General features: G+C 47.0%; 1 protein-coding gene across 2 annotated transcripts in view; it reads right to left on the bottom strand.

Annotated features, from left to right (window-relative positions):
• Positions 1-15,153: 15,153 nt before the first annotated feature.
• Positions 15,154-25,510, bottom strand: part of LOC122569064 (iroquois-class homeodomain protein IRX-6) — a 35,630-nt gene continuing 25,273 nt past the window's right edge. For both annotated transcript variants that reach the window (XM_043729526.1, XM_043729527.1), the window contains 2 exons: positions 17,756-18,060; positions 15,154-17,608 (listed from right to left, as the gene is read on the bottom strand). In XM_043729526.1, coding sequence (XP_043585461.1) covers positions 16,686-17,608; positions 17,756-18,060 — 1,228 coding nt within the window. In that variant the 3' untranslated portion in view covers positions 15,154-16,685. The remainder of the gene's footprint in view (positions 17,609-17,755; positions 18,061-25,510) is intronic.

The raw sequence follows: 25,510 nt of genomic DNA on the forward strand, positions 1-25,510 counted from the left end.
AAATTCAGACGGCTTAAGTAACCTCGTTCAATCGAGCGAAATCGAAGGGACACGAATTGTCTTGCGGAACAAGAAACACGTATGGCTCGGCATGGCGAAATCGCATTGGCCGAATTCCGCGTTGTAAAATCGCGCAACGGAGCAAACAAAAATGCTCGAAGCCCTCCGTTGTCCGACAATAATTCATAGGCGCGACCATAGAGAAGTGTATTGCGCCGGTGTACACGATCCGTGTGGCGGCCAGACAATGGCAGAGATTGCGGCGTCGATGGTTTTCCATGTACGGTGGCTCCGTGACACGAAACATTCTGCGCGTGCCTCTGCGCGTTCGCGTCGCCTCTAAATCGTCGCTTCCGAAGATTTGCGCCGATTCGCCGCCTCGTCGATAAATCTCTTACACCCGCCGTTTCGTATTTCGCGCGTTCGCCCTTTTTTTTTTTTTCTCCTCTCCCCTCGGTTAATATCGTCGAACGCGAGCCTTTTTCGCATTGTGAGCGCGCTACGGTGCCAGCGGAGGTGGAAGGACGAGAGATTAATCGACGAAGATATTTCGAGTTATCGGTTCGCGAACGAAGGTTTCTAGGATGAGTGTCATAGTACGTGGAAAACTATCCGTGCCGAGAAATTTTGGCGGGAGAACGTTAGATAACGTCGGCCATATTAGCATGGAATATGCAAATGCGTGGAATGACAGCGGGCGCATTGGCTACTTTAAAAAACAACCATGTACGAACCCAGTTCCGGTGTACCGGACGCATATGCACACACCTGTGTCGTGACAGACGATAAAACTTTCGCCCGATAAGTTTCGACCTTTTAATGCCGTTACGTATCCAGCAGACTCGTCGAATGAATACGGATACACGTTTCAATTATATCAATGCTCTTAATGAATGCTAAAAATCAGTGAAATATTTTTCAAACATAACTAGAAATATCGTACGACCAACTATGAATAGCGTCGTTCTATTCGTCGTGGAAAGATATCGTTTCTAACAACCGCGAGACTGTCTTAAGATAGTCTTCGAACGAAACTCGCGTTATTTTCTAGGTCACCGAGTCACATTGGAGGAGTAAAAATTATGATACGACCTCTTGGGAAACGGCTTTCGCTCCGGAACACACCAGGAAGATGGGTGAATGGAGATTCGGTTGAAAGGAGTCGGAGGACACGATTAAGACGTTTTCTCTCGCCTATGTAGATGCTCCTGGCAATGCGGATCATCGTAGGTCGGCCCCGCTATTCACGGATGAATCGGGGATCAATTATGCGATGTGAAATAGACAGCTTCTCGAACGAATCGCTCCCAGCGATTTCGATGAGCGGAAACGAACGTGACATAGCCTTCCGGCTATACGAAATGATCAGAGTTTCGTTAACGAAGCCCAGTTTTCTGCCCTGGTTGATTATATCGCGCCCTCGATTTATCTCTTTTCGGATATATTTTTAACGATATCGCCTATAATAGGAAATATTCTATTTGTAACTGTCGCTTTGACCTTTTTAAGGTTTTTAACGAAGAAGCTATTACGTTGATTTATTGTAGTTGCTCTTATCCCAAAACTAGCGATATTAACTTTTCCAGCAGAGTAGGCTGAATATCTTCTTTCTTTTCTCTTAATTATATAAATTAAAATGCGTCTTCCCAGTGCCGCAATCGGTTTGCGTCGTAAGATTATATTTAAAACGACAAATATGACAGAGCAACTCCGTATAATCACGTTGATTATACTTGAAGCTTGATTAGTTATTTCTAGAATTATCTAATTGCTTGACATACGATTACGAATCTTTTTCATACATTAACGATATTGACATAAGAGAGTCTGTATGAATAATCTGTCACACACATTCCATCATCGTAACCTTTAATCTTGAGAGGTGGAAAAATATTATATAAAATACCTTAATTAACGAGGATGATGTTATATTGGATTAAAAAGAACAAAGGACAGATACAATCGGATGTAAGAATGGCATACGCGCTAAAATCGCTGTGAAAAGAGTAGATGGACGTCGGTTTGGTCGTGGGCCGTCTCAAATTTGGCGAGGAACCTTGGACACGGACGTGCGCCACCGCGACGAACAGAAGGACACTTCCTTCGTTGCTGCGAACATCGAATACCTAATTGCACGCCACGTCGACACGGCCCGCCTCTTCGTTCTCGCGCTGCTAGGTGCCAGCACGCGTTAATGACGCGTGTGTATTAAAAACGCGGTCGACTTAAAATAAACGGGCTTGCGAGCCACGGTGATTGATGAGGGAATAGTGCGCCCGACCCGTTTCGAGCAGCTAGGAATCGCGGCTGCCGGCTAAATCACGCGCTAGCACGCTTCCAACGGATACCTCGACGATTTGTGCTCGCCTCGTTTGCGTCACAGACGCACAAAGCGACGTAACGTTCGTTTCTTCCTTTTTGAACGAACGGCAAAGAAGTCACGGATCGTTTAAGTGCAAAGCGACAGTGCATTTTGCAAATGAGGATATTCGCGTTAGAAGAATACGATTGAGCCGATAACTGGGAAAAGAAGGCAGCAAAGTTAGGTTGAAAGTTATATTTTATCAAAATAGAATCTCTGAAACTTACGAACAAGAATTTAAAAAGTTTATATCGACGGAAAGGTATAATTGAGAAACGCTTGTTAATTTGTTAGAAATATTCTCAATTAGAAGATCAACTATCGACGATTAAACTATTTGCATCGTTATGAAACGTTTATTAAAAAACGATTACGATCAATTACTCGCGTAAGAAGAAATAAATCGCCGATAAAAGTGTAACGACAAATAGATTACGACAAGCTTCGAACATTCGCGTGAAATCTGAAACACTGAGCGACGGAAGGTCGTGGTTGGAACGGGCCTGCGAGGCGCCACCACGTGACTTCCGTCGCGCGCGACAGCCACGGATCCGTCAACGTAACGATCTTGGTGACGCGTCGGTTCTTTCTGTGGCGAAGACGAAGTAAGATGACAGAAAGGAACCGGTCGTTTGTCTGGCAGCGATCGTTAAGCGCGCCCTTGCCGGCTGTCACGAATTATTCCGGTTATTTTAACGAATCGCGTCTAATTATTTATAATTAATAGACTCTCGACTGGGATAGGCGACGATCGAAGATCCGTCCGTGCATTGACGATATCGCGCATAATTTGTAACGTCGATCGTCGCGCGCCGCTCGAGACTCCTACCTTTGAACGCATTAATCTTCGTCTTTTTACCGGAACCAAAAAACTCGGGCAAGAGAATGTTCGTCATGGAACGATTCTTTTTTCTTTTTTAATGCATATTCCGGGATAGTTGACTCGAATTTCTACGGTCTTCCGCAAGGAAAACGTTTGTATTATTTATGATACAAGGTTCATTAAGCGAGAGGAATGCGAGCGTGGCTTTTCTCTCGCGAAAGATTATTACCAGATGAGAAAACGATTGAGAAGATAATTCGTGTATTGCGAGTGTTTACCTGCTCAGATCGAACGAATTAATCCGAAAGGGGAACTTAGAATTTCAACAATTGCACATCGACGCCGATGCGACGCAGTTTAAATTAAATGTCACTCGCGACCTAATTATTCGCTAAAATACTTTTATCTTTAGAAATTACAATGTTTAAATTCATCGTTGCTATACATAATTCCAAAATTGTCTAGAATCGTATCTGCCTAATTATTCAAATTGCGGGTTAACTTTGTCTAGCATACGTATTCCTTTTGCCAACTTTGAAACACGAAATTGATAACGCGAGCATCGCACGATACTGCGAACGTATAATCGAATGGAACGAGTTCTGCTCTTTGAATAAAGAACATCGCAGCCACGATGACCTCTTCCGCCGAAGTCTCGAAGAATTAAATCGTCCACGGCGACGGATGGCCGCGTGCGGTTTGCGTTCCATTTCCATTCATCTCGCGTGGCCGCGGCCAATGTTGATTTATTTAGCCGATCTATTTCGCGTGGCTCATACATTTTAACGCGTGCATCGTTCACCTCGCATTGTACGATCCGTCATGATCTACGGATCGATGCTGATCGTCCTGTTTTCGATTCCGTGGCCACGGTCTCCGCGAGTAGATCGAGAAACGAACAGATTCGAGCGGGGAATCTTAGAGAAACTTGTAACGAAAAGCTCCTATGTGAACGGAAATCGAGAATATCGAGAATAGTTTACTCGTTTATATTGTATGTTTATTTGCGGATAAATGAAACCTTTGATGCACGCATACACGAAATAAAATATACAAACTGCGGATTTCTATGTATTTATGCGAATTTGCAAGATGCAAAATTACACGAAATGCATATAATATACAAAAGCTGCACGAAACGTAGAAAGTAGAGTACTCCTTATAATTTTTATTGTACAGCTAGATAAAAGAATATAAGTAAATTGTATTCTATTTCGCAGATTTCGTTTAGAAAAATAAAGTAGCTTGAAAAGTTCAACAAATGATTGGATAAAGGACCAACTGCCGTTAATAAATCACCGATGGTTTACCGATGCAACGACTAGACGAAGGAAGCTATGCTTCAGAATCCATCAGCTTAACCCACTCTCCCCAAGTATGTCCCTCCATTCATCTTCGTACGATTGCATCCGCGATTTCAGCGGTCCGCCAAAGTCACGAAAGGGGAGGGAAAAAGGGGGCAGCCGCGAAGGGCGTAACGACGACGTTACGCTGAAAACAGTCGCCATTGGCGGTAGGAAGGGGTCGCGAAACGCAGCAGATCAAAGGCAACGAGCGTCTTCTCGGTTGGAAGACACCGGTCGGTGGGAAAATATCATAAATCCACTTTGACGGTTGGCGAGTTTAAAACCTAGCGCGCCTCGTCCTCTCTCCTCGCGGCGATTCTCTCATAACAAACGTCATTTATTTATACGCGCGCACGACGGCGGAGGAAAGATCGACGGCCACGCTGCGCGTTGGAAAAAACGCGTTGCCACCCGTAAATCGCGGCGCCGGGACTGATATATATCGTGGACGAGGTGGCGCACGTGGAAAACGAACATTAATAGAACGACTGTTAGTCAGTGACATAGTCACCCCCGGCATCGGTGTATTACTAATTATGTTACGACGTGGCGTTGAGGATGTGTCACAACAAGCGTCGCCGGATGTAGCCGGCTTTTCGGACGGTATAAAAGCTTCCTCGTTGAATTACGATTCTCGCGGCGGACGATCAAAGCGGCGTTCTCGCCACTTTAACGAGATCCCGCGTTCAACCTCCGACTCCATTATCTCGCGGTGAATTCGAACCGCGATCTCGCCTCGTCGTCTCAGCCTGCGTTGCTCTTGCGCGTGGCAACCGGGATTGTTCGAAGGATGCTTGATGGAAAGCGGAAAATGAAAGGTCGGGTGCGTGTCGTAACGTTCGATCGTCGGAAAGGAATGGATCAGGCGATTGGAAAGGGGTGACGTTGGGGACAGAGGGTGAGATAGGTAACGGCCAGCTGAGATGGATTTTGAATTTTATGGAAAAATAAAGCATATAGCATATTCGAAGTCCTAGAAGTTTAACAGATGGTTCGCTATTCGTTGTTGGACGAGCGAGATAGATTTGGAAGAAGGAGAAGATGAAACGTGACGGCACGATGGCCTAATTCTGAATATTCTAGGGGAAAAAATCGGTCGATCGGATCGCAGGTCTGGAATTCCGAGCTCGATCTTTTTCCTCTCGAAGAATGCTCCGACTCGACTATTCGAACCAGCGGATTTCTTATTGCTTAGTCAAAAATAATTAAACAGCAAGCCGTTAATGCGGCATTTGCAAGTTTTTCACCTCGAATATATCTCATCTTTTTTACAAGAATTGAGCGTCATTCGATAACTCCTGCGAGCCGATGACGTCTTCGTTTAAAATATATAATATATAATACACGATAATAATTCTGTTCGACAGAAATGCGGTAAATAAGAAACGCAGCAGGGCAGATGCAATCCGGATTGTCAGGAAATTAGCATCGGCGATTACCTCGTTGACAATATCGAGAAAAAGGGAAAAACAAGTAGCTAGACAACGACGGACATCGATCGGTTCTCTAATTGCGCTTTTTACGGTCAATTATCTCGTTAGACGACGGTATCCCGCTGCTTTCAGAATGTTAATCCACGAGGCGAGGACGCCGTGCCGCCGGCAGAAGGCGGACGGTAACGTTTCTTTCGTCTCGGTATCGTTGCTCCATCCGCGGTCCCATAATCGTGGAGCGGGGAGGTTGGGCGAGATTCGAACGAGAACTTTTTCACCTGGGCCCCTACGGAACACCGGGAACCCCGCTGGCGTAATTAACATTCGGCACGTTTAGCCAGTCCTCGAGGAGCTTCTTGCCACCAACCGTATCCCCCTCGTTTCGTTCTGGCCAGACACTGATTGAGACGTGACCACGGGATGACGTGCCACTGCCGACTTACGTATACCGTGGCCCGCTAGCGCGTGCAACGCTTACGGCGAATTTCTGGGTTCATGACACTCTGTCACGATCCGTACGATCGTTCGAGAATCGAAAAGTTGCTGTGGAAATCCAATCGAAATAAATCTGACAATACTTTGAACGTTTCCAATGGCTAAATTCTAAATTTTGAAGTTTCAGAGACGAGGGTGATCGGTTTCATTCAGTTACAACTTGAAGGTTTCTTGATGAAGATTCGAAGCTTGGTAGAGTATTTTGTTATACTTTTATCTTTTTGTTAATTTTATCGCGTCAGAAGAAGAAAGAACAAGATGAACGAGTGGAAGAGACAAAGGTGAAGAGTTCGGTGCTAATGTTACTTTTCGACAGGATTTTAAAGCTTCTCAGGCAGGTTACAATAATAAACATTCCGTAACCTGACCTGAACTCCTCGATCTCTCGGCAAGAATGCGTTCCGTGACAACCGATGCGCGTCTGTTCTTCGTCGATGGCATCCACATGTCACCAGTCCTTGTCTGTTGCTACCCAACGGTCCCATGGATCGTGTACTTGGACTGCTAGAATTGCTTTCGAGCTGTAACTCATGTCTTCTGCTTCTTTGTTCGGATTCCAACATCGGCTACACGATCGTTGGGACGTACGTCGAACCTCATTTGAGTACGTCAATTAACCAGGTTATCCTTACTCATACGTTACGCTCGAGGGCACGAATACTTCTTTTGCTTTGTCGATCGTACAGTCGTCGAGAGATTTGTATTACCGCGAAATGAGAACAGTTTCCTGACCTTTAAACTACATCGAAGTAGCGCTGTAATCTTTATAACTTTAAAAGCTAAACTAAAAATTAGTCTGCACGTTTGCCCTGTAAGACGAATCAATTTCTTCGCTTCGTTCATATTCCGTAGAAACTCTAGACAGGACAAACGTTCGTTTCCCTCCCACGAAGCGATCCATCCTCCGCTGACTGATCCACGAAGCGACCAAGGTAACCTGGATCGATCGACGTGAACGTCCAGAGGATTGATTCGTCATCCATCGGGGCCGCGGCTATCGTGTTTTTGCCCGCGATCCCTCGACTAGTCACCAGTCATCTTCCACGTCGCGTCGTAGTTTTCGTGTTCTTGCCGGACGCCGTCGTGGCTCGGTCCGAGTCGTTTAATTAAATACAGTTTTTCATCCGGTAGGCCGAATCCGCGGTCGCCCCGCTGGGACGAAGGGAACCGCGACCGGGGAACGCCGGCAAATAAATCAAAGGAGGAACGAGAGAGGAGGCGAGCCAATCCGTCCGCTGTATATCGTCTTCCTGGAAGGCAAACACCAGTCGTCGATGTAATTAGTGGACGCGCGTGTCCGCGTTAACTTTCCTTTCGATCGACCTGCGATCGAGTATCGGTCGAGCTCTACAATGGAGAGATTTGCAGGAAAACTGACGATACAAAATTTTATCGAAAGATGCGCGTACTTTGCGGTAGAATCTCAGCATTTGAATGATAGCATCGGAAGATTAGTTTTTATTCTTAACGCTGGACGCACGTTGGATATGCAAATCGGGAATAATCGTTAACGAGAACAGTGAGGTGGCAGAAAATTCAGGAGAGTTTTAGACTCGCGGTAATGGAAGGAAGGTCGATCGAAGAAGTTTATAAAAGTTCGAAAGAGATTAAAAGTCCCCCGGTTGTCAGGCTTGCCTCAAAACAGGGAGCCGTCGCGCAGAGTCGTTATAATGATTGATGTCTTTCATATCCAAAACCATCTCCGACGAATGTTCCAATGCCTCGTTTCACCAGGCAGCGTTTTACACGCTGCAACGTCCTGTATAATATATAGGGACTAAAAAGCAGTAAACTCTTAAGCTGCTGGAAATAACGCGGAACACGTAATAATTTTCAACATTTACATACTATGCTTGGTGTAATAAAATTAGAACTTTATACCCAACGTGTGTAACCAATTCATCTACCGAAACTCGTTAAACGCGACATAAATATATATATTCGTTGATGCAAATTACTCGTAAATGAAAGTGTGTGAAATAAGGTATGGTAATAAGTTGCAAGATCAGAAAGTAAAAAGAGTCGCTCTTAAAAATAATTTACACTATTACGTACTTGAGGCAAGAAAATTTCTTCTACTTCCAACCTCATAAAGCTGCCCTATTTCGGTTTATATTGGCAACTTAGCAACACCCTATATATTCAGTAGCGAACGACTCGTAAATCGCGTTCCCCCGACTCTGATTCCGAAAGCATTCGAGGAAGCCACATAGCGCTACGCATCAACGTTCATCTCGGACGATTAAATAAGTCATATCGTCGCGGTCCCTAATGAAGCGCCGCGGCATCCTCGCGCGTCGTTCGACGTCGTCTGACGCGATCCTCGGGCAGTGGAGAGCCAACTTCTTTTTCCTGCTGCTCCCATCTTCCAGCCTGCCGAGAGGTCCGTGCCTTCTCTGCCTGGCCGCGTGCTCCAGACGCAGTATTTATAAACAAGCAGGAGAGCACGCAGCCCGAGACAGATCCGTGGAAAGAACCTACAGTATGTTGATTTTTGTTCTTCGTTGCAAGCTGCGGTACAGAATCGATCTGTTCTAATCGATAATATTTGAATTGGCAAACAAATTTTCTCTCGTCCCGTTTAAGGCTAGAATTTCTCTACACGAAGTTAATTTACATACAATTTTTTTTTTTAGAAATCCACTGTCGTATTAAATACAGCGACTAGTTGATTTCTAATAGATAAAAATGATGTTTTCTATGAAGGAAGAATGGAAGGAATTCACGAATTTCTGTTACACCATCGTTCAGAAATAATCTTACTTCAACCTCGATTGAGTTCTTCAGGTAACAAATGGATTCTCCTTTCTGGTATCGGAATAATCATCTCGACAATTACGATTACGCAATGACGTAAACTAGTTATCGCTGTCGGTCGTTTATTCATCTTTTAACCGTCGGCCGTGTTTCCATCGGAATTCCGTACGGAGACAGGCCGTTAACCGCTTAAAAATTGATTCTATAGCAGCGGCAAGGCGAAGTCCGACCGTCCTCTCACGTTCCTCTCTAAACTGTAGCCGCTTTGACAGACTGGCGGCTGGCGTGAAAACGCTCGCCAATTAACCCGCGGTGAATTATGCACCGCCCCTTACCCACTAATTTAGTAGGTGACTTATGTCGTACTTGCCAGCCGACAAGCCCCGGACGAATTCGAGTACCTCGCTGAACGGTAAGCTTCCTTCTGCTTCTTCTTTTTCGTCCTCTTCTCCTTCTTCTTCATCGTCGTCGTCGTCGTCGTCGTCGTCGTCGTCGTCGTCGTCGTCGTCGTCGTCGTCGTTGTCTACTTCGTCGTGCTTCTCTTCTTCTTCGTCTTCGTGGTCGTCTTCTTCTTCTTGCGGTTGATACTCCTCTTCTGTCCTCCGGCTCGATCGCTCGACGACGAGAAGCGGCCTCGATGTCGCCAGCAGCCGGACATCCGGCAACTCGCGAGCACTCCTTTGAAGTCTTTGAGCGACCGAATTCGCGGGATCGTACGCCGAATGAAATATCGCCGTGGCTCTTTCTACCCGTCGAGCTTCCAGCGAATCCTTAGCCCGGATATACGTCGAGACCCGCTTACCGGGGATTACTTAGTTTCTCCTCGCAATCGGTTTATTGCGCGACGAACCAAGACCACGGTCTTTAGTCGCGGCTCCTCTACAGCTTCCGAGAAATTTGCTCGCCTTTTTCGTCACAGCTACTTTCATCGAGAGATTTTTTTCTCCCTGTTTCACGCCATCAAATTTCTATTCGTAGTATTTCTGTCTCTAAGTGTGGTGTAACTCCAAGTATTAGAAAACAAATAAATATTCGTTGTAGTACTTCTCTTAATTCTCGCGTAAGTACTCAAAATACCGTGGTTGTCTAACAACAGTGTAACTAAATCTGAAGAATTAACGCACGAAACTTTGGCTAAAAATACTGAAAGAACGAACGTATTACGGTCAAGTACCAAGTTAGGAAAATCCATCTTCAGATTTGCCAAGTATATCGGTTCCAAGGGTAGCAAGCAGGCAAGGGTTTCCCGAAAGTTCTCAAAATGTGGTCTCGCGAGTAAAAGTCGATCGGTTTCCATTCGGAACTGTGGCGAGCGAACGAAAAGACGCGGTGGAAGGGAACAGACACGCGACTTTTTCATGTAATCGCGCAGGAAGTCGAAGAGTTACTGCCTGCCGTCGGTATTCGGCCATACGATGGTTTATTCAGGAACAATAGATAGCCCCGCGCAGCATCCGGGACCTACGTCGAAGAGGAGCGGCCGCATCAAACATTCGATATCGGGGCCACAAATCGGAAAGCCAGACGTCGACGATATATTATGATCGTCGCGGACGTCCCCGGTGTTCTTTACCGATTCAGCTGCTGTTACTCGAGCATTCATGTCGAGGAAGACGGAGAAGAAAGAAGAAAAAAAAGAAAGGAAGAAAAGAAGGAAAAGATTCGCGAACTTGTTCTCGGAGGTTTCCCTATGGCCTGTTTATTTCATATTGCGTTCAACGTCCTCCAGATCTGACGAGGAATCTTGTATCTGGCACTGGCTTTGCAATTCGTATCGTCGAGTAATTGTGCAATCGCGATAACTTAATCTCCGATACTCGAATACGGAACAATTCCTGTGTAATGCTGTTACGTCACTTCCATGCTTGATAATCTAGGATAAGATAATAAATAATCGTTTCATTATGTAAACCGTACGATTCTCTGATATGCATCTATTCGTGATGAAATTTTTCCAGATAACCACCTCTTGGCGGAGAATGGCGGCTCTTGCACAATCGATCTAATATTTTATATTGACGAATCTTTGAAATTTTCCAATACCAATAAATTTTCACGCACGATAGTGCCAAGTTTGAAGCGAATAAAGTTTTACAAGTTGACGATCATTGTGCAAGAGAATCTTGAAAGACGAGGATCGATAATATCCTCATTTTCGACTGGGACTGATTACTGAATGAAGCACAGGTCATAGAACTTGCGTAGACGTTAGACACAGAGTCTACAAGCTGAGCCTGAGCGACGATGAATCTTCGAAAAAATGTTCGGGCCAGATTCGTAGAAGCGACAGGTAAGGAAGAACGAGAGGCTCGTAAAATTCGGATTTGCCTGGCCGCGGCGGTCGTTAAGAGAGAGAAATTCAAAACCGTCTTGCGATGGTCTCCGCACGATCTGACTTCGGCCGCGGTGCCCTTTTCCACCTTGCCCCTCGGTTCTTCGACGCGATGCTCTTCGAGAGTAATCTACACGGTCGCGGGGACGATCTATCACTCGTACAACGAAACTTTGACGCGACGTCAAAACGCGGGCCCGTTAATTTTTCATGTCGTTTCACCCGGAACTCACGCCGTAACTACAGCGTCCCGCCCCCTTCGCAGCCTGATGCGCGTCTCCTCAACGCTGGTCCAGCAAGTTGTTTCGACGTCGCCATTCATTATTCACCTCCTACACAGCCACGCTACCTTTCGACACACGGCACGCAGTTGCGCGAGAATACGACCAGGGAAAAGGGACGATCGTGTGTTTTACAAAAACAGCTCAACTTCGTTACAACGGGGTTGTTTCTATAAACGAGAGACGCGCGGTGTTGCAGTTGACGGAAACTTGACTCGGACGTGGATCACTTTTGAACTCTTTAGATCGTTCAAATGGTGGAAAGTTGCAGGAATTGGTCTTCCGTCGAGTTGAGATTATTTTGCGGAACTATGTTTCGGATTACGTGTGGAATATTCATGAGGCATTGAACAAAATTGAAAAGGACAAGATTAATTACAAGAAGATACGACCGGGCACAACGAGAATCGTTCTAAGATTGCTTTCCAATTTTCCCCGTAATAAATCGCAAAAGCTATCGCTTTCGCCAAACCGCTCCAAGTTCAAAGAGAAAGCGGATCCCGGGGGATTCGCAGCGTCACCGAGTAGAGACTTCAATTAAACCGACGTAATAAAAAAAAAAGTTGCAAAGTCGCGGAAGCCTAATAAAAATCTTTTCCCGCCTACGACTCCGTTAATTACCATAAGTTAATTACAACGACGTGAAAGCAGAGCCACCCCCTTGCGTCGACTTGCCAACCTCCGCTTCGCTCCCCTCGTCTAAGCCTAGTCTTGTATATGTATCGTATATATATCCGTTAGCTACCACCACTATTGCCACCCCCTTTGCCCACTTTCGTCATATTTACGAGGCGAACTTTGCTTTAAGCCTGCCGATGTTTTAACTTTATCGCGACCGAAGTATGATTTTACGAGAAGCCCGCGGGCTAAATATGCCCGCGTCGTAAAATTAACGGCGTTTCCATAAAGGAATCCGGTGTGCTTGCGTTAAAACTCGATAAAAGCCAATAAAGCATCGCCACGGAGAGCGCAGTTTAGTATAGTTTATCGTCCTTCCCCTTCACGAACTCTCGCGAGCTGGTGTCCACAGTTAACCGGTGCCAACCTGCGCCCATTTGCAGCGTTCCCGGATAAGACTTACGAGGATTCTAAGGAAGGAGAGTTCGAGGACCTCGCGACCTACGGTTCCCGATCCTCTGAGACCCGGGAGGATCTGGTCCCTGCGCTGTTCGCGAGGAGCCAACGACCAGCTGTTAATTTTTATTGGCTCCGGGTCGAATACGAAAGTCATCGTATTCCTTGCTATTACCTCGTACGAAAATCTGTTAAATCTCGGGGAACACTGCATATCCCGTATCTTTAAAATCCTGCGCCAATATATTTGAGATAAAGTTCTATTCGCTTTTATACAGCAAAGCGAGCGAAAAATTTTCGATGGATCCCGCCGAGGGCAATGTCGCGTAGAATTCGTTAAACCACTAGGAAACAATAAACTACAGAAAACATTACCGTGAATAGCCGCGTTAAGGGAAAATTTGATCGAACAAAGCTGCGCTCTTAAACTCGGAAAAACCTTGCTTTAGGAACTTTGCAGAAGAACCGTAAGACGCGATCGGTCGGTCGCAGGTTGTAGAATCGTCGCACGCATCGAGAGAGTTCGCACAGTGACCACGACGTACACGTAAGATAAGTGGTCGATTATCGTCTGTTCGTCGGGTAATGCCACTAAAAAACAGCATCTCCGTTGGTCGGCAGATAGTGTTGTCTCGGGTTAGTACTCGACGACACGATCATTTTACAACTGAGCTACTATATATTGGTAATGGGTCGGCTTTATCTGGTAACTCGGTCCTCTGTCCCGTGGAAACGTTGCCTTAGACTTCTATCCCCCCTCGTACGTACACACCTGCATTTTTGCACATCGGTATCTTTATGGTAACATAAAACGGGTTTACCGAGCAATTTAAATGCCGTTCGTCGCATTAACCGCGCGCCTTAATAGATACATTTTTGTAATTCTAAAATTAGACGCTCCGCAGCGCGAGCGAAGAAGAGCGAGCAATGCGCGCCATGTAATCGTTCGTACCGACAAATTAATGTTACTCGTTGGATTCCCTGGAAAGCGCGTTCCTCGAAGTTTCTCCGTGAAAAGGATAAAAAGAATATCGCAGGAAATATAATTAAGGAATTGAATCGTACCAAGGTTCGGTAATACTTGCCGATCGCGCAACTTCTTCCGTACTTTAAAAGCTTGCGACGTCCATCTCGTTCCAATACTGCAACTATCTGCCCTGTTTACCATGAACGAGAATACTCGCGTCCAATTTTCGTAAGCAACGCACGCAAAAGGCAAAGGCCAAGAAAGAGCGAGTGTCGTAGCGAGCAGAGAGAGCCGAACGGAAAGGGACACGAACGTCCACATAACTCTGCGGGATCTAGCGAGCGGGGCACGGAGGCAGGACCTGCACAACAACCCTTTGAAGGTTTATGCCGATTCAGGAACGAGTTGATTCATGAAGACGGGATGGACCTCCTTGGGATCCGCGGCTCGGTGCCTCCAAGGCCGTGGCGGGTGGTCCCGCGGCTTGATTTCTTGTTTCCTACACCACGCTCGATCCGGCCTGCGTTCTCCACTATTGCTCTCTCGCTCGGACTCGCCGAAGAACGCGACGGAAGAGCGGATCGAGCACGGTCGTAGGACAGTGACAGAGGGAACCAACGACGGGAGAGGGCAAAAGAAGGGAACGAGGCCGACATTCCCCGCTGCTGCCCGTATACCTATAGCGATTGTCGATTTAAATGTTTACTAATAACCAAGCTTGTCCCGCAACCACCCAGAAGTCGGTCGCTTTGCATTTTTATAAGTACATCTTACGGCCGGTTCCGAGAACGAGAAGACGTTTCATATTCATCCGCCGATGCTGCCGTCGCCGACCGACTGTCCTCTCCTCTCCGTGATACGAGGAGAACTCCTTCTCGACGCGTATTGTCTCTCTGCTCTCCATGCATTCGCCCACGATTAGCCAGCCACCGGTATAATCGTTCGCGTTCCATCGTTACTCGTTCGTAAATCGGATCGTTAAGGACGAACGATCTGTTTCGCTGAACGTTGGTGGTAAACGCGAGAACACGTTGAATAAATTCTTCGTTTCCTTTGTATGCAGCTTTGGCAAGTTTAAAGTGAATTATCGGCAAGAAATTATATAACGGTATCTGCAAAACTGCTCACCTTTCGCTGATATACCTGGAAGTATCCTTCGTAGTTTCTTCTCACAGATCAAGACAGCAATAGGGGATCGAATGATCGATCGAAGGTACAAGGGATGGATGGGTAGATAGGGAGGAAGAATGACGAAGGCTTTGAGACGTGTTGTTTTTTTTTTTTTATAATGATTCGTTTATTGCGAAAGGACACAGTCTGCAAGCCATCTGCCAATGTGGCATCAACGAGCTCGCGTGAAATTTTGGACACGAATGACTAAAAGGTGATGGCGATCGTTCACTCTCGACATGACATGATATGTTGACAGTCGCTGCGCCCTGCGGCTGTCGCGTCTCGTTTAACGAGAACACCACGAACCTCCGACGTAGTATCTCCGAGTACATTCGTATTTTTCCCTTTACCTTTCTGGAAATGCTGGACACACACACACACCACCCTGTGTCGCGGACAGATCGGAGCGCGACACAAGTTCCAGGTTCTGTCAGATTACGGGCGGAGTCGGGCGTGTTCGACGATAGAGCGTCGCTTGCGAAATCGACCGAAACAAAAAAAAAGTCGGAGATAGGAAACGAATAGAAGAAAAAATAAAGGGAAAAGAGAAAGAAAGAAAGAAAGAAAAACGCGTGGCGAACGATGCGTCGTCGATTATTATTATCACGATCTGCGACGGTTTCTCCAGGATTCGTGGTCGCGCTAAAGCGCTCTCGAGCAATAAATAAATAATACTTACGTACGGAGAAACTCAGGCGCAAGACGCACGCTTTCAACGTGGTATTTCCTCGCACGGGTTGTGCTCCTCCGTAATCTGTCACAGTAATCAACGATCCATACCCCGTCATGATCGACCGAGTTGACGTGAATCGATAATGTTATAATAAACATCGCGATAACAATAATAATAATCCATAATAATAATAATAATAATCATAATAATAATAATAATAATAATCGTCTTCGTCGTTAGTATGAATTATGATCTCCAATATTATAATAATAATATCGTACCTACTCTACATACAATACATACACTGGCCGGACGCTCTCTACTGGGCCCTCTCTACTATTTACAAACGCATAAATAATTATTAATTATTATCGTGTATTTATATATATAGTATTCTTTATGTATAATATTACTGCATAGTAGACACGCCTAGGATAGTGTATCTTTTTTCTTCGTATTTTTTTGTCTTATTTTCCTTTTAAACCGCGATTAGCTGCGCTGCTGCTCTACGGAAGAGATAAACGAGCCTACCATTCCATCTTTCCATCTTTTTTTTCATCTTTCATCGATCGATTTCCAACCTTTCTTTCTCTGCTGTCCCGTTCTTGCTGCGGACAGAAGAAAAATTTCGCGACGAAGGACGAGAGAAAATAGGAATCAAGGAGAGAGGAGGAGCAGGATATACCAAAGGACCGAGGGAAGCGAAAGGAATCCAAAAGGCGGAGAAGACGATGTGAGAGAGACAGAGACTAGGAACGGTGGAGAGAGATCAGGGACTTGAGGGGCAGTACATATCATGTATCTCGTTCCGTCGTTCTTCGTTCAGTTACTGTACACTAATTACAAGAATGTAGTCTCTGATTATTATTGTCATACACACCACACAACGCGCGAACGGCTGCGCGGCGAACCGTCCCTCGAAACTTCGATTAATAGTAATTAGTCCATCGTCCCCCCCGTGCAGGGGAATCACACTCGCCCCGGTGACTTGAGCTCCTGCGTAGACGGCAGGCTTCCGCTCGGATGGGGCGACAGATCGGACCCACCGGAGGACGTCGTTGACGACGACGAGGGAGACAAGCCCGAAGTCGCCGTGGTCAGAAGCACGCCGCCTCCACCGGGGACACCGCTAGCCCCGTTGATCGAAAAAGATTTAACATTACCACTCGCTGACACAGCCGACGCGGAGGTCGTCAGTATACTGGGAGCCGTGGAAGGAGGCATCACCCCACTCAGACCGCCCAAGGTTCTCGAATAAGTTTCCAACAAGGCCATATCTCCGGATCCAAGGTGAGAAGCACCGTAGAGGTTTCGGTAGAAATCCGGGTGCCGAACGAATTGCGTTCCCGAGTGCATAGCTGGATGAAGAGGATGATGAGGTGGCAAACGACTCGCCAAAGGGCTCACCAGCTTTCCGCCACCGCCACCTCCACCCGCGACTCCGCCACCACCTCCGCCGCTTCCGCTATAAGGAGACGAGAGACCAGTCATCGCGGTCGGTGTAGGACTCTGCTGTTCACCGTCCTTGCTCGCCATGTCGGCCAAAGACCAGATCCTCGGTTTCGTGGTGACCCCACTGCCCGTAGACGACGCGGTCGTGGTCGGTGGAAGATGACTACTGGGCGGCGTGCTTTCCGGGGAAGGATGGCGCAGCAGTCGACCATGAGACGACGCAAGATACGCGGGATGCTGAAGCTGTAATGGATGCCTAGGCTCTCTCTGATCGTATAGGCACTCCGGGCTATCTGGACCGCTATCTGCTCGCGACTCGCTCCATTCGCTCTCGGTTCTACCTTGGACACCGGTGGACCCACCGCTAGTGCCAAGAGAGTCCATCCGATGGGCCGGTCGTTCTCCGTCCTCGCTTGATCCGGTACCCGAATCCTTTGAGTCTGTGGCAGAGAATAGGATTTGTCTTTGGGCAATGAAAGGAAAAAGGATTGTCGGCAAACGACGCGTTTTGTTGGGAGTAAGAAAGGGATGTATAGAATCGATGAAAAGGTGGAGAAAGGTAGGCGGATGTTTGCCGTGGTTCTTACCTAGCCGGTCTTTCTCGTCCACGCTCTTTCTTCCACTGTCGTCGTCTTCGTTGTTGTTGTCCTCGTCTTCGACCCTATTCCTCGGCTCCCATGTCATCTTGTTCTCTTTCTTCAAACGTCTCCGCGCATTCGCGAACCACGTAGACACCTGAGTCAGAGTCATCTTCGTGATAATCGCCAGCATGATCTTCTCGCCCTTTGTTGGATACGGATTCTTCTTGTGATCGTTCAACCAAGCCTTTAAGGTACTCGTCGTTTCCCGCGTCGCGTTTTTTCGTCTGGCGCCATTTAGATCCATCCCATAACTGAAACAGATCAAAGTAGGCGACTGTTCAGTATCAAAGTCCATCGTCTTGTCCCCGTTTCGCGTTAAACTTTCAGTTTTCCTTTCACTGAAAGATCAGCGACGTCCTCCTGTAAAATCGAGAAACCTATACGGGATTAAACGCGTTTCACCCGCCAATACTAAAAGGAGACTCGAGGCAACGAATCGAACGAAGCCTTTAACAGGAGCCACTCGTTCATCTTTTTATTAAATTTCTCGACATCGGTCGTTTTCATCGTCGTACGATGCACGTAACCCGGATGTAAGGTGGTCGGGAACGTACAAAGGTCGCGATACGTTATACGAGTGAGTTGGATAACAGAGACACATTGCGGGGAAAGAGGGCAGCCGGAGGAGGAGGAGGAGAAACGTAGAAGAAGAAGAAGAAGAAGAAGAAGGCAAAGCCTCCGGTGGAAGCTCGTGTCGGGAAACTTATCCAATCGTGAGGCTCGTTACGCCTCCCCCCGGAGCTCGGTATAAAAGTCCGAGTCCTGCTCGGTTAGAGGAACGATATAAGCGGGTAGCTACTACTTTCATCCCGAGAGCAGATCTCTATCTAACGGTTTAAGCTCCTTCCTTCCATCGCGGTCGTAGAGAAGTGGAGTGGAAAGGAGCATAGCAAGAGAGAAAGAGAACACGATTCGTTTCGTCTCACCCTTCGGCGCGCCTCGCCCAGACCGTCCGGAGCGACCGACCCCCTGGGATCCCATTACTAAAAGACTAACCCTTATCAAAGATTAAACTTCGGTATAACTGCTGAATCGACGGGATCGAAATTAAATTTTCCAGCGGCGAGCACGGCTGGGAGATGCTTACTCCCTTCTTCTTTCTCCTTCTTTGCTCGGCTCTTGGCTTTTTTCCTTGTTCCACCCCTGTGCGACATCTCGACATCTTTCCCGACGTTGCGGTCTTCCGCCCTGTGTTTCTTTATTTTCTCTCCTCTGACGTAAACGGATGAATATATTTTCTTAAGAGTTTTAACGTATCTTCTCTCTTTTCTAAGGACATACGAATCGGATAAAATTTAGGAAATTTTTACCCACGTAAAATCCACCCTCGGCGCAAAAATACGAAACGACGAGATACCGTTAGTCGAAATCCCAATAGACACGACACGGAAGCGCACCTTCGTCGACGGCGATGCCCCGTGACGGGCAACCGCCATTATTGAGCTTTATTTTCACCCTCTTTCGTTCCAGCGAGCTGGGAAGAAGATACGGGGGAAGAAGAGAGGCAGGCGTGTGTGGACGCGCGACTGACGTGTCGACGGATCGAGCGGGTTTGGGGAGATGGTCGCGACGGGATGAGATGGGAAATTAATAAAACTGTCACTTATCTGCCCCTCCCCGGGGCGAGGCTACACGCGCTATCTGCCGTCTCTTCTGTCTTCCTTTCGCCCCTATCTTCCCGTGCCGATTGTGTTCACTTCGCGGCCCCATCTGTCTCTCTCTTCCACCGCTGTACCGAAGTCTGTACGCGGGATTCGCAGCAGCTGAAACGAGGCGCTAAACATTTCAATTTGACATCACAGCCGCCTCGGCGAGAGTGTAGATGTAACGTGGTCGTTCGCGAGCACGCGCAGCACTCATACACCCGCGTTTCTCCCAGGATACGCTCCATCCTCTTTGTTCTCTAGGCTATCATATCCTACGTTCTGTCCTATCCTATCCATCCGGCAAAAGCGTCGAGGGTCGAAGGCTCGTACACGCGCGCAAAGAGAGCGAAAGAGTGGAGACGGCAAACAGGAGAAGCAGAAAGAGACGGAGGAGGAGAGAAGGAGGCGAGAGAGGTGGGCCAGAGCACGGCACGGCGTACCGGTGATAGAGAGAGTCGCAGGAAGATAGAAAAGTGGCGAGAGAAAGAGAGGCGAGGATGGCTTAACTCCGGTCTGTTTGCGAGGAGCAAATGGCGTTCTGCAGTTATTTTAAAATTCAGCCGGTGGCAGGGGGTGCGGATCGGATTAAAAAATCAGAGTGGAAGCTTGTTTCTCATGATAACAGCCAGCCGCCCCCGAGAGCGGGAACTGCTGCTGCTTTCTACCGATTCCGTCTCCCTGCCAGCTACCGCCAACCCCCCGCGTTTGTCGAGCCTCTATCTCTCCGCCTCTTCCGCGTCCATTTGTCTCTCTCTTCCACATTTCGTTTCTCTGTTTCCTTTTCCTCGTGTGTGCCAGAGCGCTCCAACTTTTTCCATCTCTTTCCACACGACGCGACGCGATGCGACGCGACGCCTCGCTTCTCTGTAACGCTTCTCTTCCAATCTGTCTCTCGCTCGGCCTCCGGTATCGCCATGCAACCATCGCGAACGCATACACCAAAGGGCATTTCGTCGACCGCTTTAAATACGGCCGCTGCATGCGCGCCAAGCCGTTCTCCCGTTCCCGCATATAGGGACGTGTCGTGTATATCTATATACAAATCGTATTATATACGCGTATATAGGCACAGCTATGATCGTACGTGCGAGCCAGATCGGCCTCTTTCCTCTTCTCGCGCGCCAGGGGTTGATCGCATCAACTGCTTGTTTCCATGGCGATTGCTAATCGGCCCGTCCTTCGCTTCCCGTTTCAACGTCGCGCCTTTGTTCGGCGTTCCTCGCACCCGCCCGGGGGTTAACGCGTCAAGCTACAGGCAATCTGCCTCCAGAGGTCCCAATAACTTTATCCGATTCTTTCCCTACCGCTCAGCTGCCTATAAAATACACCATTTATGTTTTTTAGTACTGTCACTTTCTTCTATTAAATAATTGATACGTTTGAATATCCTTTCTGTCTGTTAATTATAGATAGGTGTATCGAGATAAAGACTGAGTGATTGAAAAGAAGGGTAATTGAATCTGAGGTAGCAATAACTCTACGATAACGGAATTGGTCTTCACCCTTCCAATTCTCCGGACACGAAGATACAAAACCACCCCTTAGAGAAACGGTTCGAGCGAATCAACCATTAAAGCCCGCTGAAACAGCCATTTTTCGCGACCCTCGGCCGCACGGCGGTTAACGTAAACGCGTTTGTCATGGCGTAGCTTTTAAGAGGGATAAGAACGGGGGTGAGTGACCATGGCCAGCTCGAAACGAGGCAGGTGTGCAGGCTCGACCGACTCCGCCCCTCGTTACCGCTCGTAACTAGGGGTGATATCCGACTTCTTTTTTCCCTCTCTGTCGTTCTCACGCTACCACCACCTCTATCCCCCTTTCCCACTCTTAGAATCTATACCCTCGACACACACCTTTCACAGGTATGGTTCCGCGGGCTCCGCGGTCTTTATCAACGCGAAAATGCAGCCATTTCGGTGACGGCGCCATCTTACCTTGGTAGATACGTGTATGCACGCATACCGCGTCCCCTCGCACGCGTTCACTCACCTAGAAGGAGGTACCTGCCTCATGGTCGAGCTTCGGTTTAATCAACCGCGAAGCCACGCCAACCTTCTGCGGCCCCTTTCATCCGTCTCTACCTCCGATTCATGGTCGGCTAGAATATCGAGACAATTAGATACATGTACGGTGTGTGTTCGAGCGGACAGCTTTCGACGCTTTCGCTTCTCCCTTTTTTGATATCTTTCATGGCAAATATTTTCTACAGTAATCGATTGTCCACAGGTAAGCTGCGAGTCCTCTACGTATCAAGCAAAACCTTTTAAACATTTCACCTAAAACCTGATCGCATAACATTGTAAAAAGATTCAATATCCCAGAATTTTGTCATATTTCTTCGAAGCTCGGAAGAGTACAAAAGAAGATTAAACGTGGGAATGCAAAAATATGGACGTAAGTGGTTCGCGGAGGGTTCTTGTCAGAGTTAGGGAATTTTTGAAAGAATAGGAATAGAATCGCTTTAAATTTCCATCGTGAACCGACGATGGGACTGATTCGATCGATGCGCGATCGAATCAAAGACGGATAAAAGGTAGAAGACGACGACGATGATTCTCTCCTGGCGGTTTATGCAACGAACGCATCTACCGCGTACCGATGTCGTCGCGTTAAGTTCTCAGAAGCGCTTCGCAGACTTGCAACACGTCGCGTTGAAGTTTCGCGAACGTGGTGACAGTCGGTTGTTCCACATCCAACTTTATTACCAGTTGCTCGCAACGTGACAGATCGATCGTAAACCCGGCGGTGCGCGCGTGTGCACGCACGTGTGAACGTGCGCTGAGAAACCCGGCAGAAGAGGTAAGTGCACCCACACGCGGGCACGACTAACTCTCACGACGAAGATTATACAATCTCACTCTCACTCCCTTTCTCCGTCTCCATTGTACGTGCAACCGAGTTTATATAAAATGATACACGGTTCGCTACTTTGTCATACGATCGTTTAAATCCATCACGAGGCACACACCGCCCCGTAGGTGCCACGATTAAAGTCACTCGCCGCTGAATTATCGTCGACCGAGATTACGCGGCAGCGCGGCGCTCTGTTATGGCTAACTCGCGAAAATTTACAAAAGCCAAACGACTCGGAGCTCCGAGTTCCAGCGGCTACACGCTCGTATGTCTCGTTCTACCGTTACACCGCTGCACGAGTCTTTAACGCTCGATAAAGAACACGCTGACTCGAGTATGTAATTTGTGTCTGAAATGTAACCAGCTACCCTTTAGGTAAAAGGACACGCTCTTCTGTAAAACATTAATTCGTTCCACGCGTCTACGAACCTCGAAAAATTTCCACGCTTAACATTTTACAACTCACTCAACGCTTTGCGTTCCTTACATGCATATACATATATATACCTTTGATACTCGAAACAACCTATACGTTTGCACAATTTGCAAGAGTTTTAAAATTGTACGGGAAGTCGTGTTGGCAGGTACTCAAGGAATTGATTAATCGATCGACCTATAAATCTTTAAAACGACTCTTTCCTCGTAGCACGAAGCATGCACGGATGACCTTTCGACACGCGTTATTCGTAAAGCAACGTTCACCTGGATGCTCGTTCTCGCGAGGAGAATATCGGTAGAAGGGGTGCGGCCCGGTCATTAAATCCAAGTCGACCGCTCGACAGGCCTAATCTGCGTCCATTAAGGCTAATGAGAAAAGCGCGGAGGCGCGGCTGCGAGACGACGACGCGCTGTCATCAGCACGTCGAAGTTTCAAGAAGAGAAGGGGAGACGCGGTGGCATGTCCCCGCTAACGAAAAACGCGTGTCGGTGACTTTTCACCGGCGCAACCCTTGCGAGGCAAAAACCACCCCATAAGGACTAAAACCGGGTCATTAAACGGCCGTACATCATCGGGGGACGTGACACGTCCTGAAACGCCGCGCGCGGGGCCCGCACTCATTAACTTTGGAATATTCCCGGTTTCTGCCCGATCCGAGGACGGTTTGACGACCGAACGAGTCCTCCGGGAACCCTATAGACGAGAATGAATTTGTCCTTTTGTACGATTCGTGCTGGAAGATCGATCGAGAGGCTCTTGTGGCTGTGGAGTTGCAGGTTCGAGATGCGGAATCGGGGATTTGAAAAATATGTGCAAATTTACAGGTTTTGGAATAATAGAAGAGATTCGAGTCACGGAAATTCGATCACAATCGACCGTAAGTTTCCGATATATGTCGAATAAATGATAGACTAGTATCAATTTGGATCTGGAACTAAGCTAGGTAGATATTTTAGAAAACAAGATTATACAAATTTCAATATGTAGACACGCGAGTAGACACTGTTGCGCGTTCTCTGTAGATAGGAGAACGATCGATGAACAACCTTGTTAGACGACTAACCGTTAGGATGAATCAGATGCGCGGCATGATTCGATGTAATTCTATTGCGAGAGCGAAGACGGCAAATATTTGGCGGGGCTTTCAGAAAGGGTTGGCAATATACTCGCGGCGTAAATCAAATAAGCGATCTTATCGTCGAAACGTACACCGGTTGTTGGCAACGCTAAATGGTCTTAGATAGGATCGACGTTCTATCGTATCGTTCTAGGTTTAGTAAATAATGCACGAACAATATCCTCTCGATACGCAATTCTCTGTCCGTAAAGGTATGAAACGACGGAAAACGTTTCACAATCGTGTAACGAAGGGACCTTTCGGTATAAAAACTCCCTTTAATCTTATCGAATTCGTGGGAAACAGTGCTGGATATCGAAGGAAATCAATTCGCCTAAGAGCTAATTTCTGTCATGAACAAATATAGGATGATCCCTCGGTAATAATTCGTCAAACAATCACACTCCTCTAATGACCGAAATTGATATATGAAGATTTACGATTAGATTTGATATGTATCAATAGTATAATGTTTCTAGATAACGAATGAATATGTATGTGTCCCATTTCCTTTTAAGTTACAATAGATATGCAGATTGATACATTAAATATTTAGTTCCTACGTAAAGTTTCTCTAATTCCGAGAAATACTTCGATCTTGATATGTATTCCCAACTTACGAGTAACTATCGTATTTGTATACTTGACACGTATACTTGTATACTTATCTACAAAATCTATGAAAACGGCGCATTAGAAAAATTATATAAATCAAATTAATGGAGAAGAAACAACGATAGAAAATTCCTAATAAATCTCTAACTTCCAACGCCATGAAACTTCTACTAAGAGGAACTTTCAGGAAAAAGAAAATAAACTTCGCGACTCTTCGCGCTCTCATCTTCTTTCATTCGTTTCCTATACAAAATCTTGAACTAGACGCTCGCACCAAACATAGATTTGCCCAACTATCCGTGAAAGAAATTGGTTCGCGCACCTGTTCGCCGAGGAAGAGGCGACGACGACCGGGCGAGCGGCGATTAAGATTCGCGGATCGTCGCGACGTCCTTAAACGCGCTCGGGGCCCGAAGCGCGTGCCGACACATCGGTCGTTGTACGGACACACTTAATAATACGTGTCGTCGATCGAGGGACGCGACGCGAAACGGGAGGAAGCCGAAGCCGGACATAGGAGCAGCCTATGTAAGCGCGGCCTGTGTTCGTACAACCAGTGACTGCGCTACCCACTGGCCGCTTGTTTCTTATTGTTTACCCTATATGTCCCCGGAAGCAGGGCCAATCCGCCGGAAAGACGAGACCGTTAACCCACACGATCCCAAGACCTCGCGGCCGTGCATGCCAACTCTTTATTATTGGCTTTTTGTATGCTTATGTTAAACGGTCGACGAAGCGCGCGCCCTGGCATAATGTACTCTGCGATCCTCGCCACCTCGTCGATTTTTACGTGACTGCTTCTCGATCCTTTTTCTTCGCTTTTATCCTTATCCTTTTCTTCTTTCCCCTCTTATCGAATACATTAGAAAACGTTACAAAATTGCGACGAGTTACTAGAACAGCCGAAAAAAGATTCACCGATGAGAAACTTCGTAGAGACTGATGAAAGTCCAAGTAGAGTAAAATATAGATCTGTCGGAAACCAAACTGATCTTTGCTTTTTACGGTCGTCTCAATTGGAGGATCAGGAT

Source organism: Bombus pyrosoma, linkage group LG7 (assembly GCF_014825855.1).
Source record: "Bombus pyrosoma isolate SC7728 linkage group LG7, ASM1482585v1, whole genome shotgun sequence".
Classification (NCBI taxonomy): domain Eukaryota; kingdom Metazoa; phylum Arthropoda; class Insecta; order Hymenoptera; family Apidae; genus Bombus; species Bombus pyrosoma.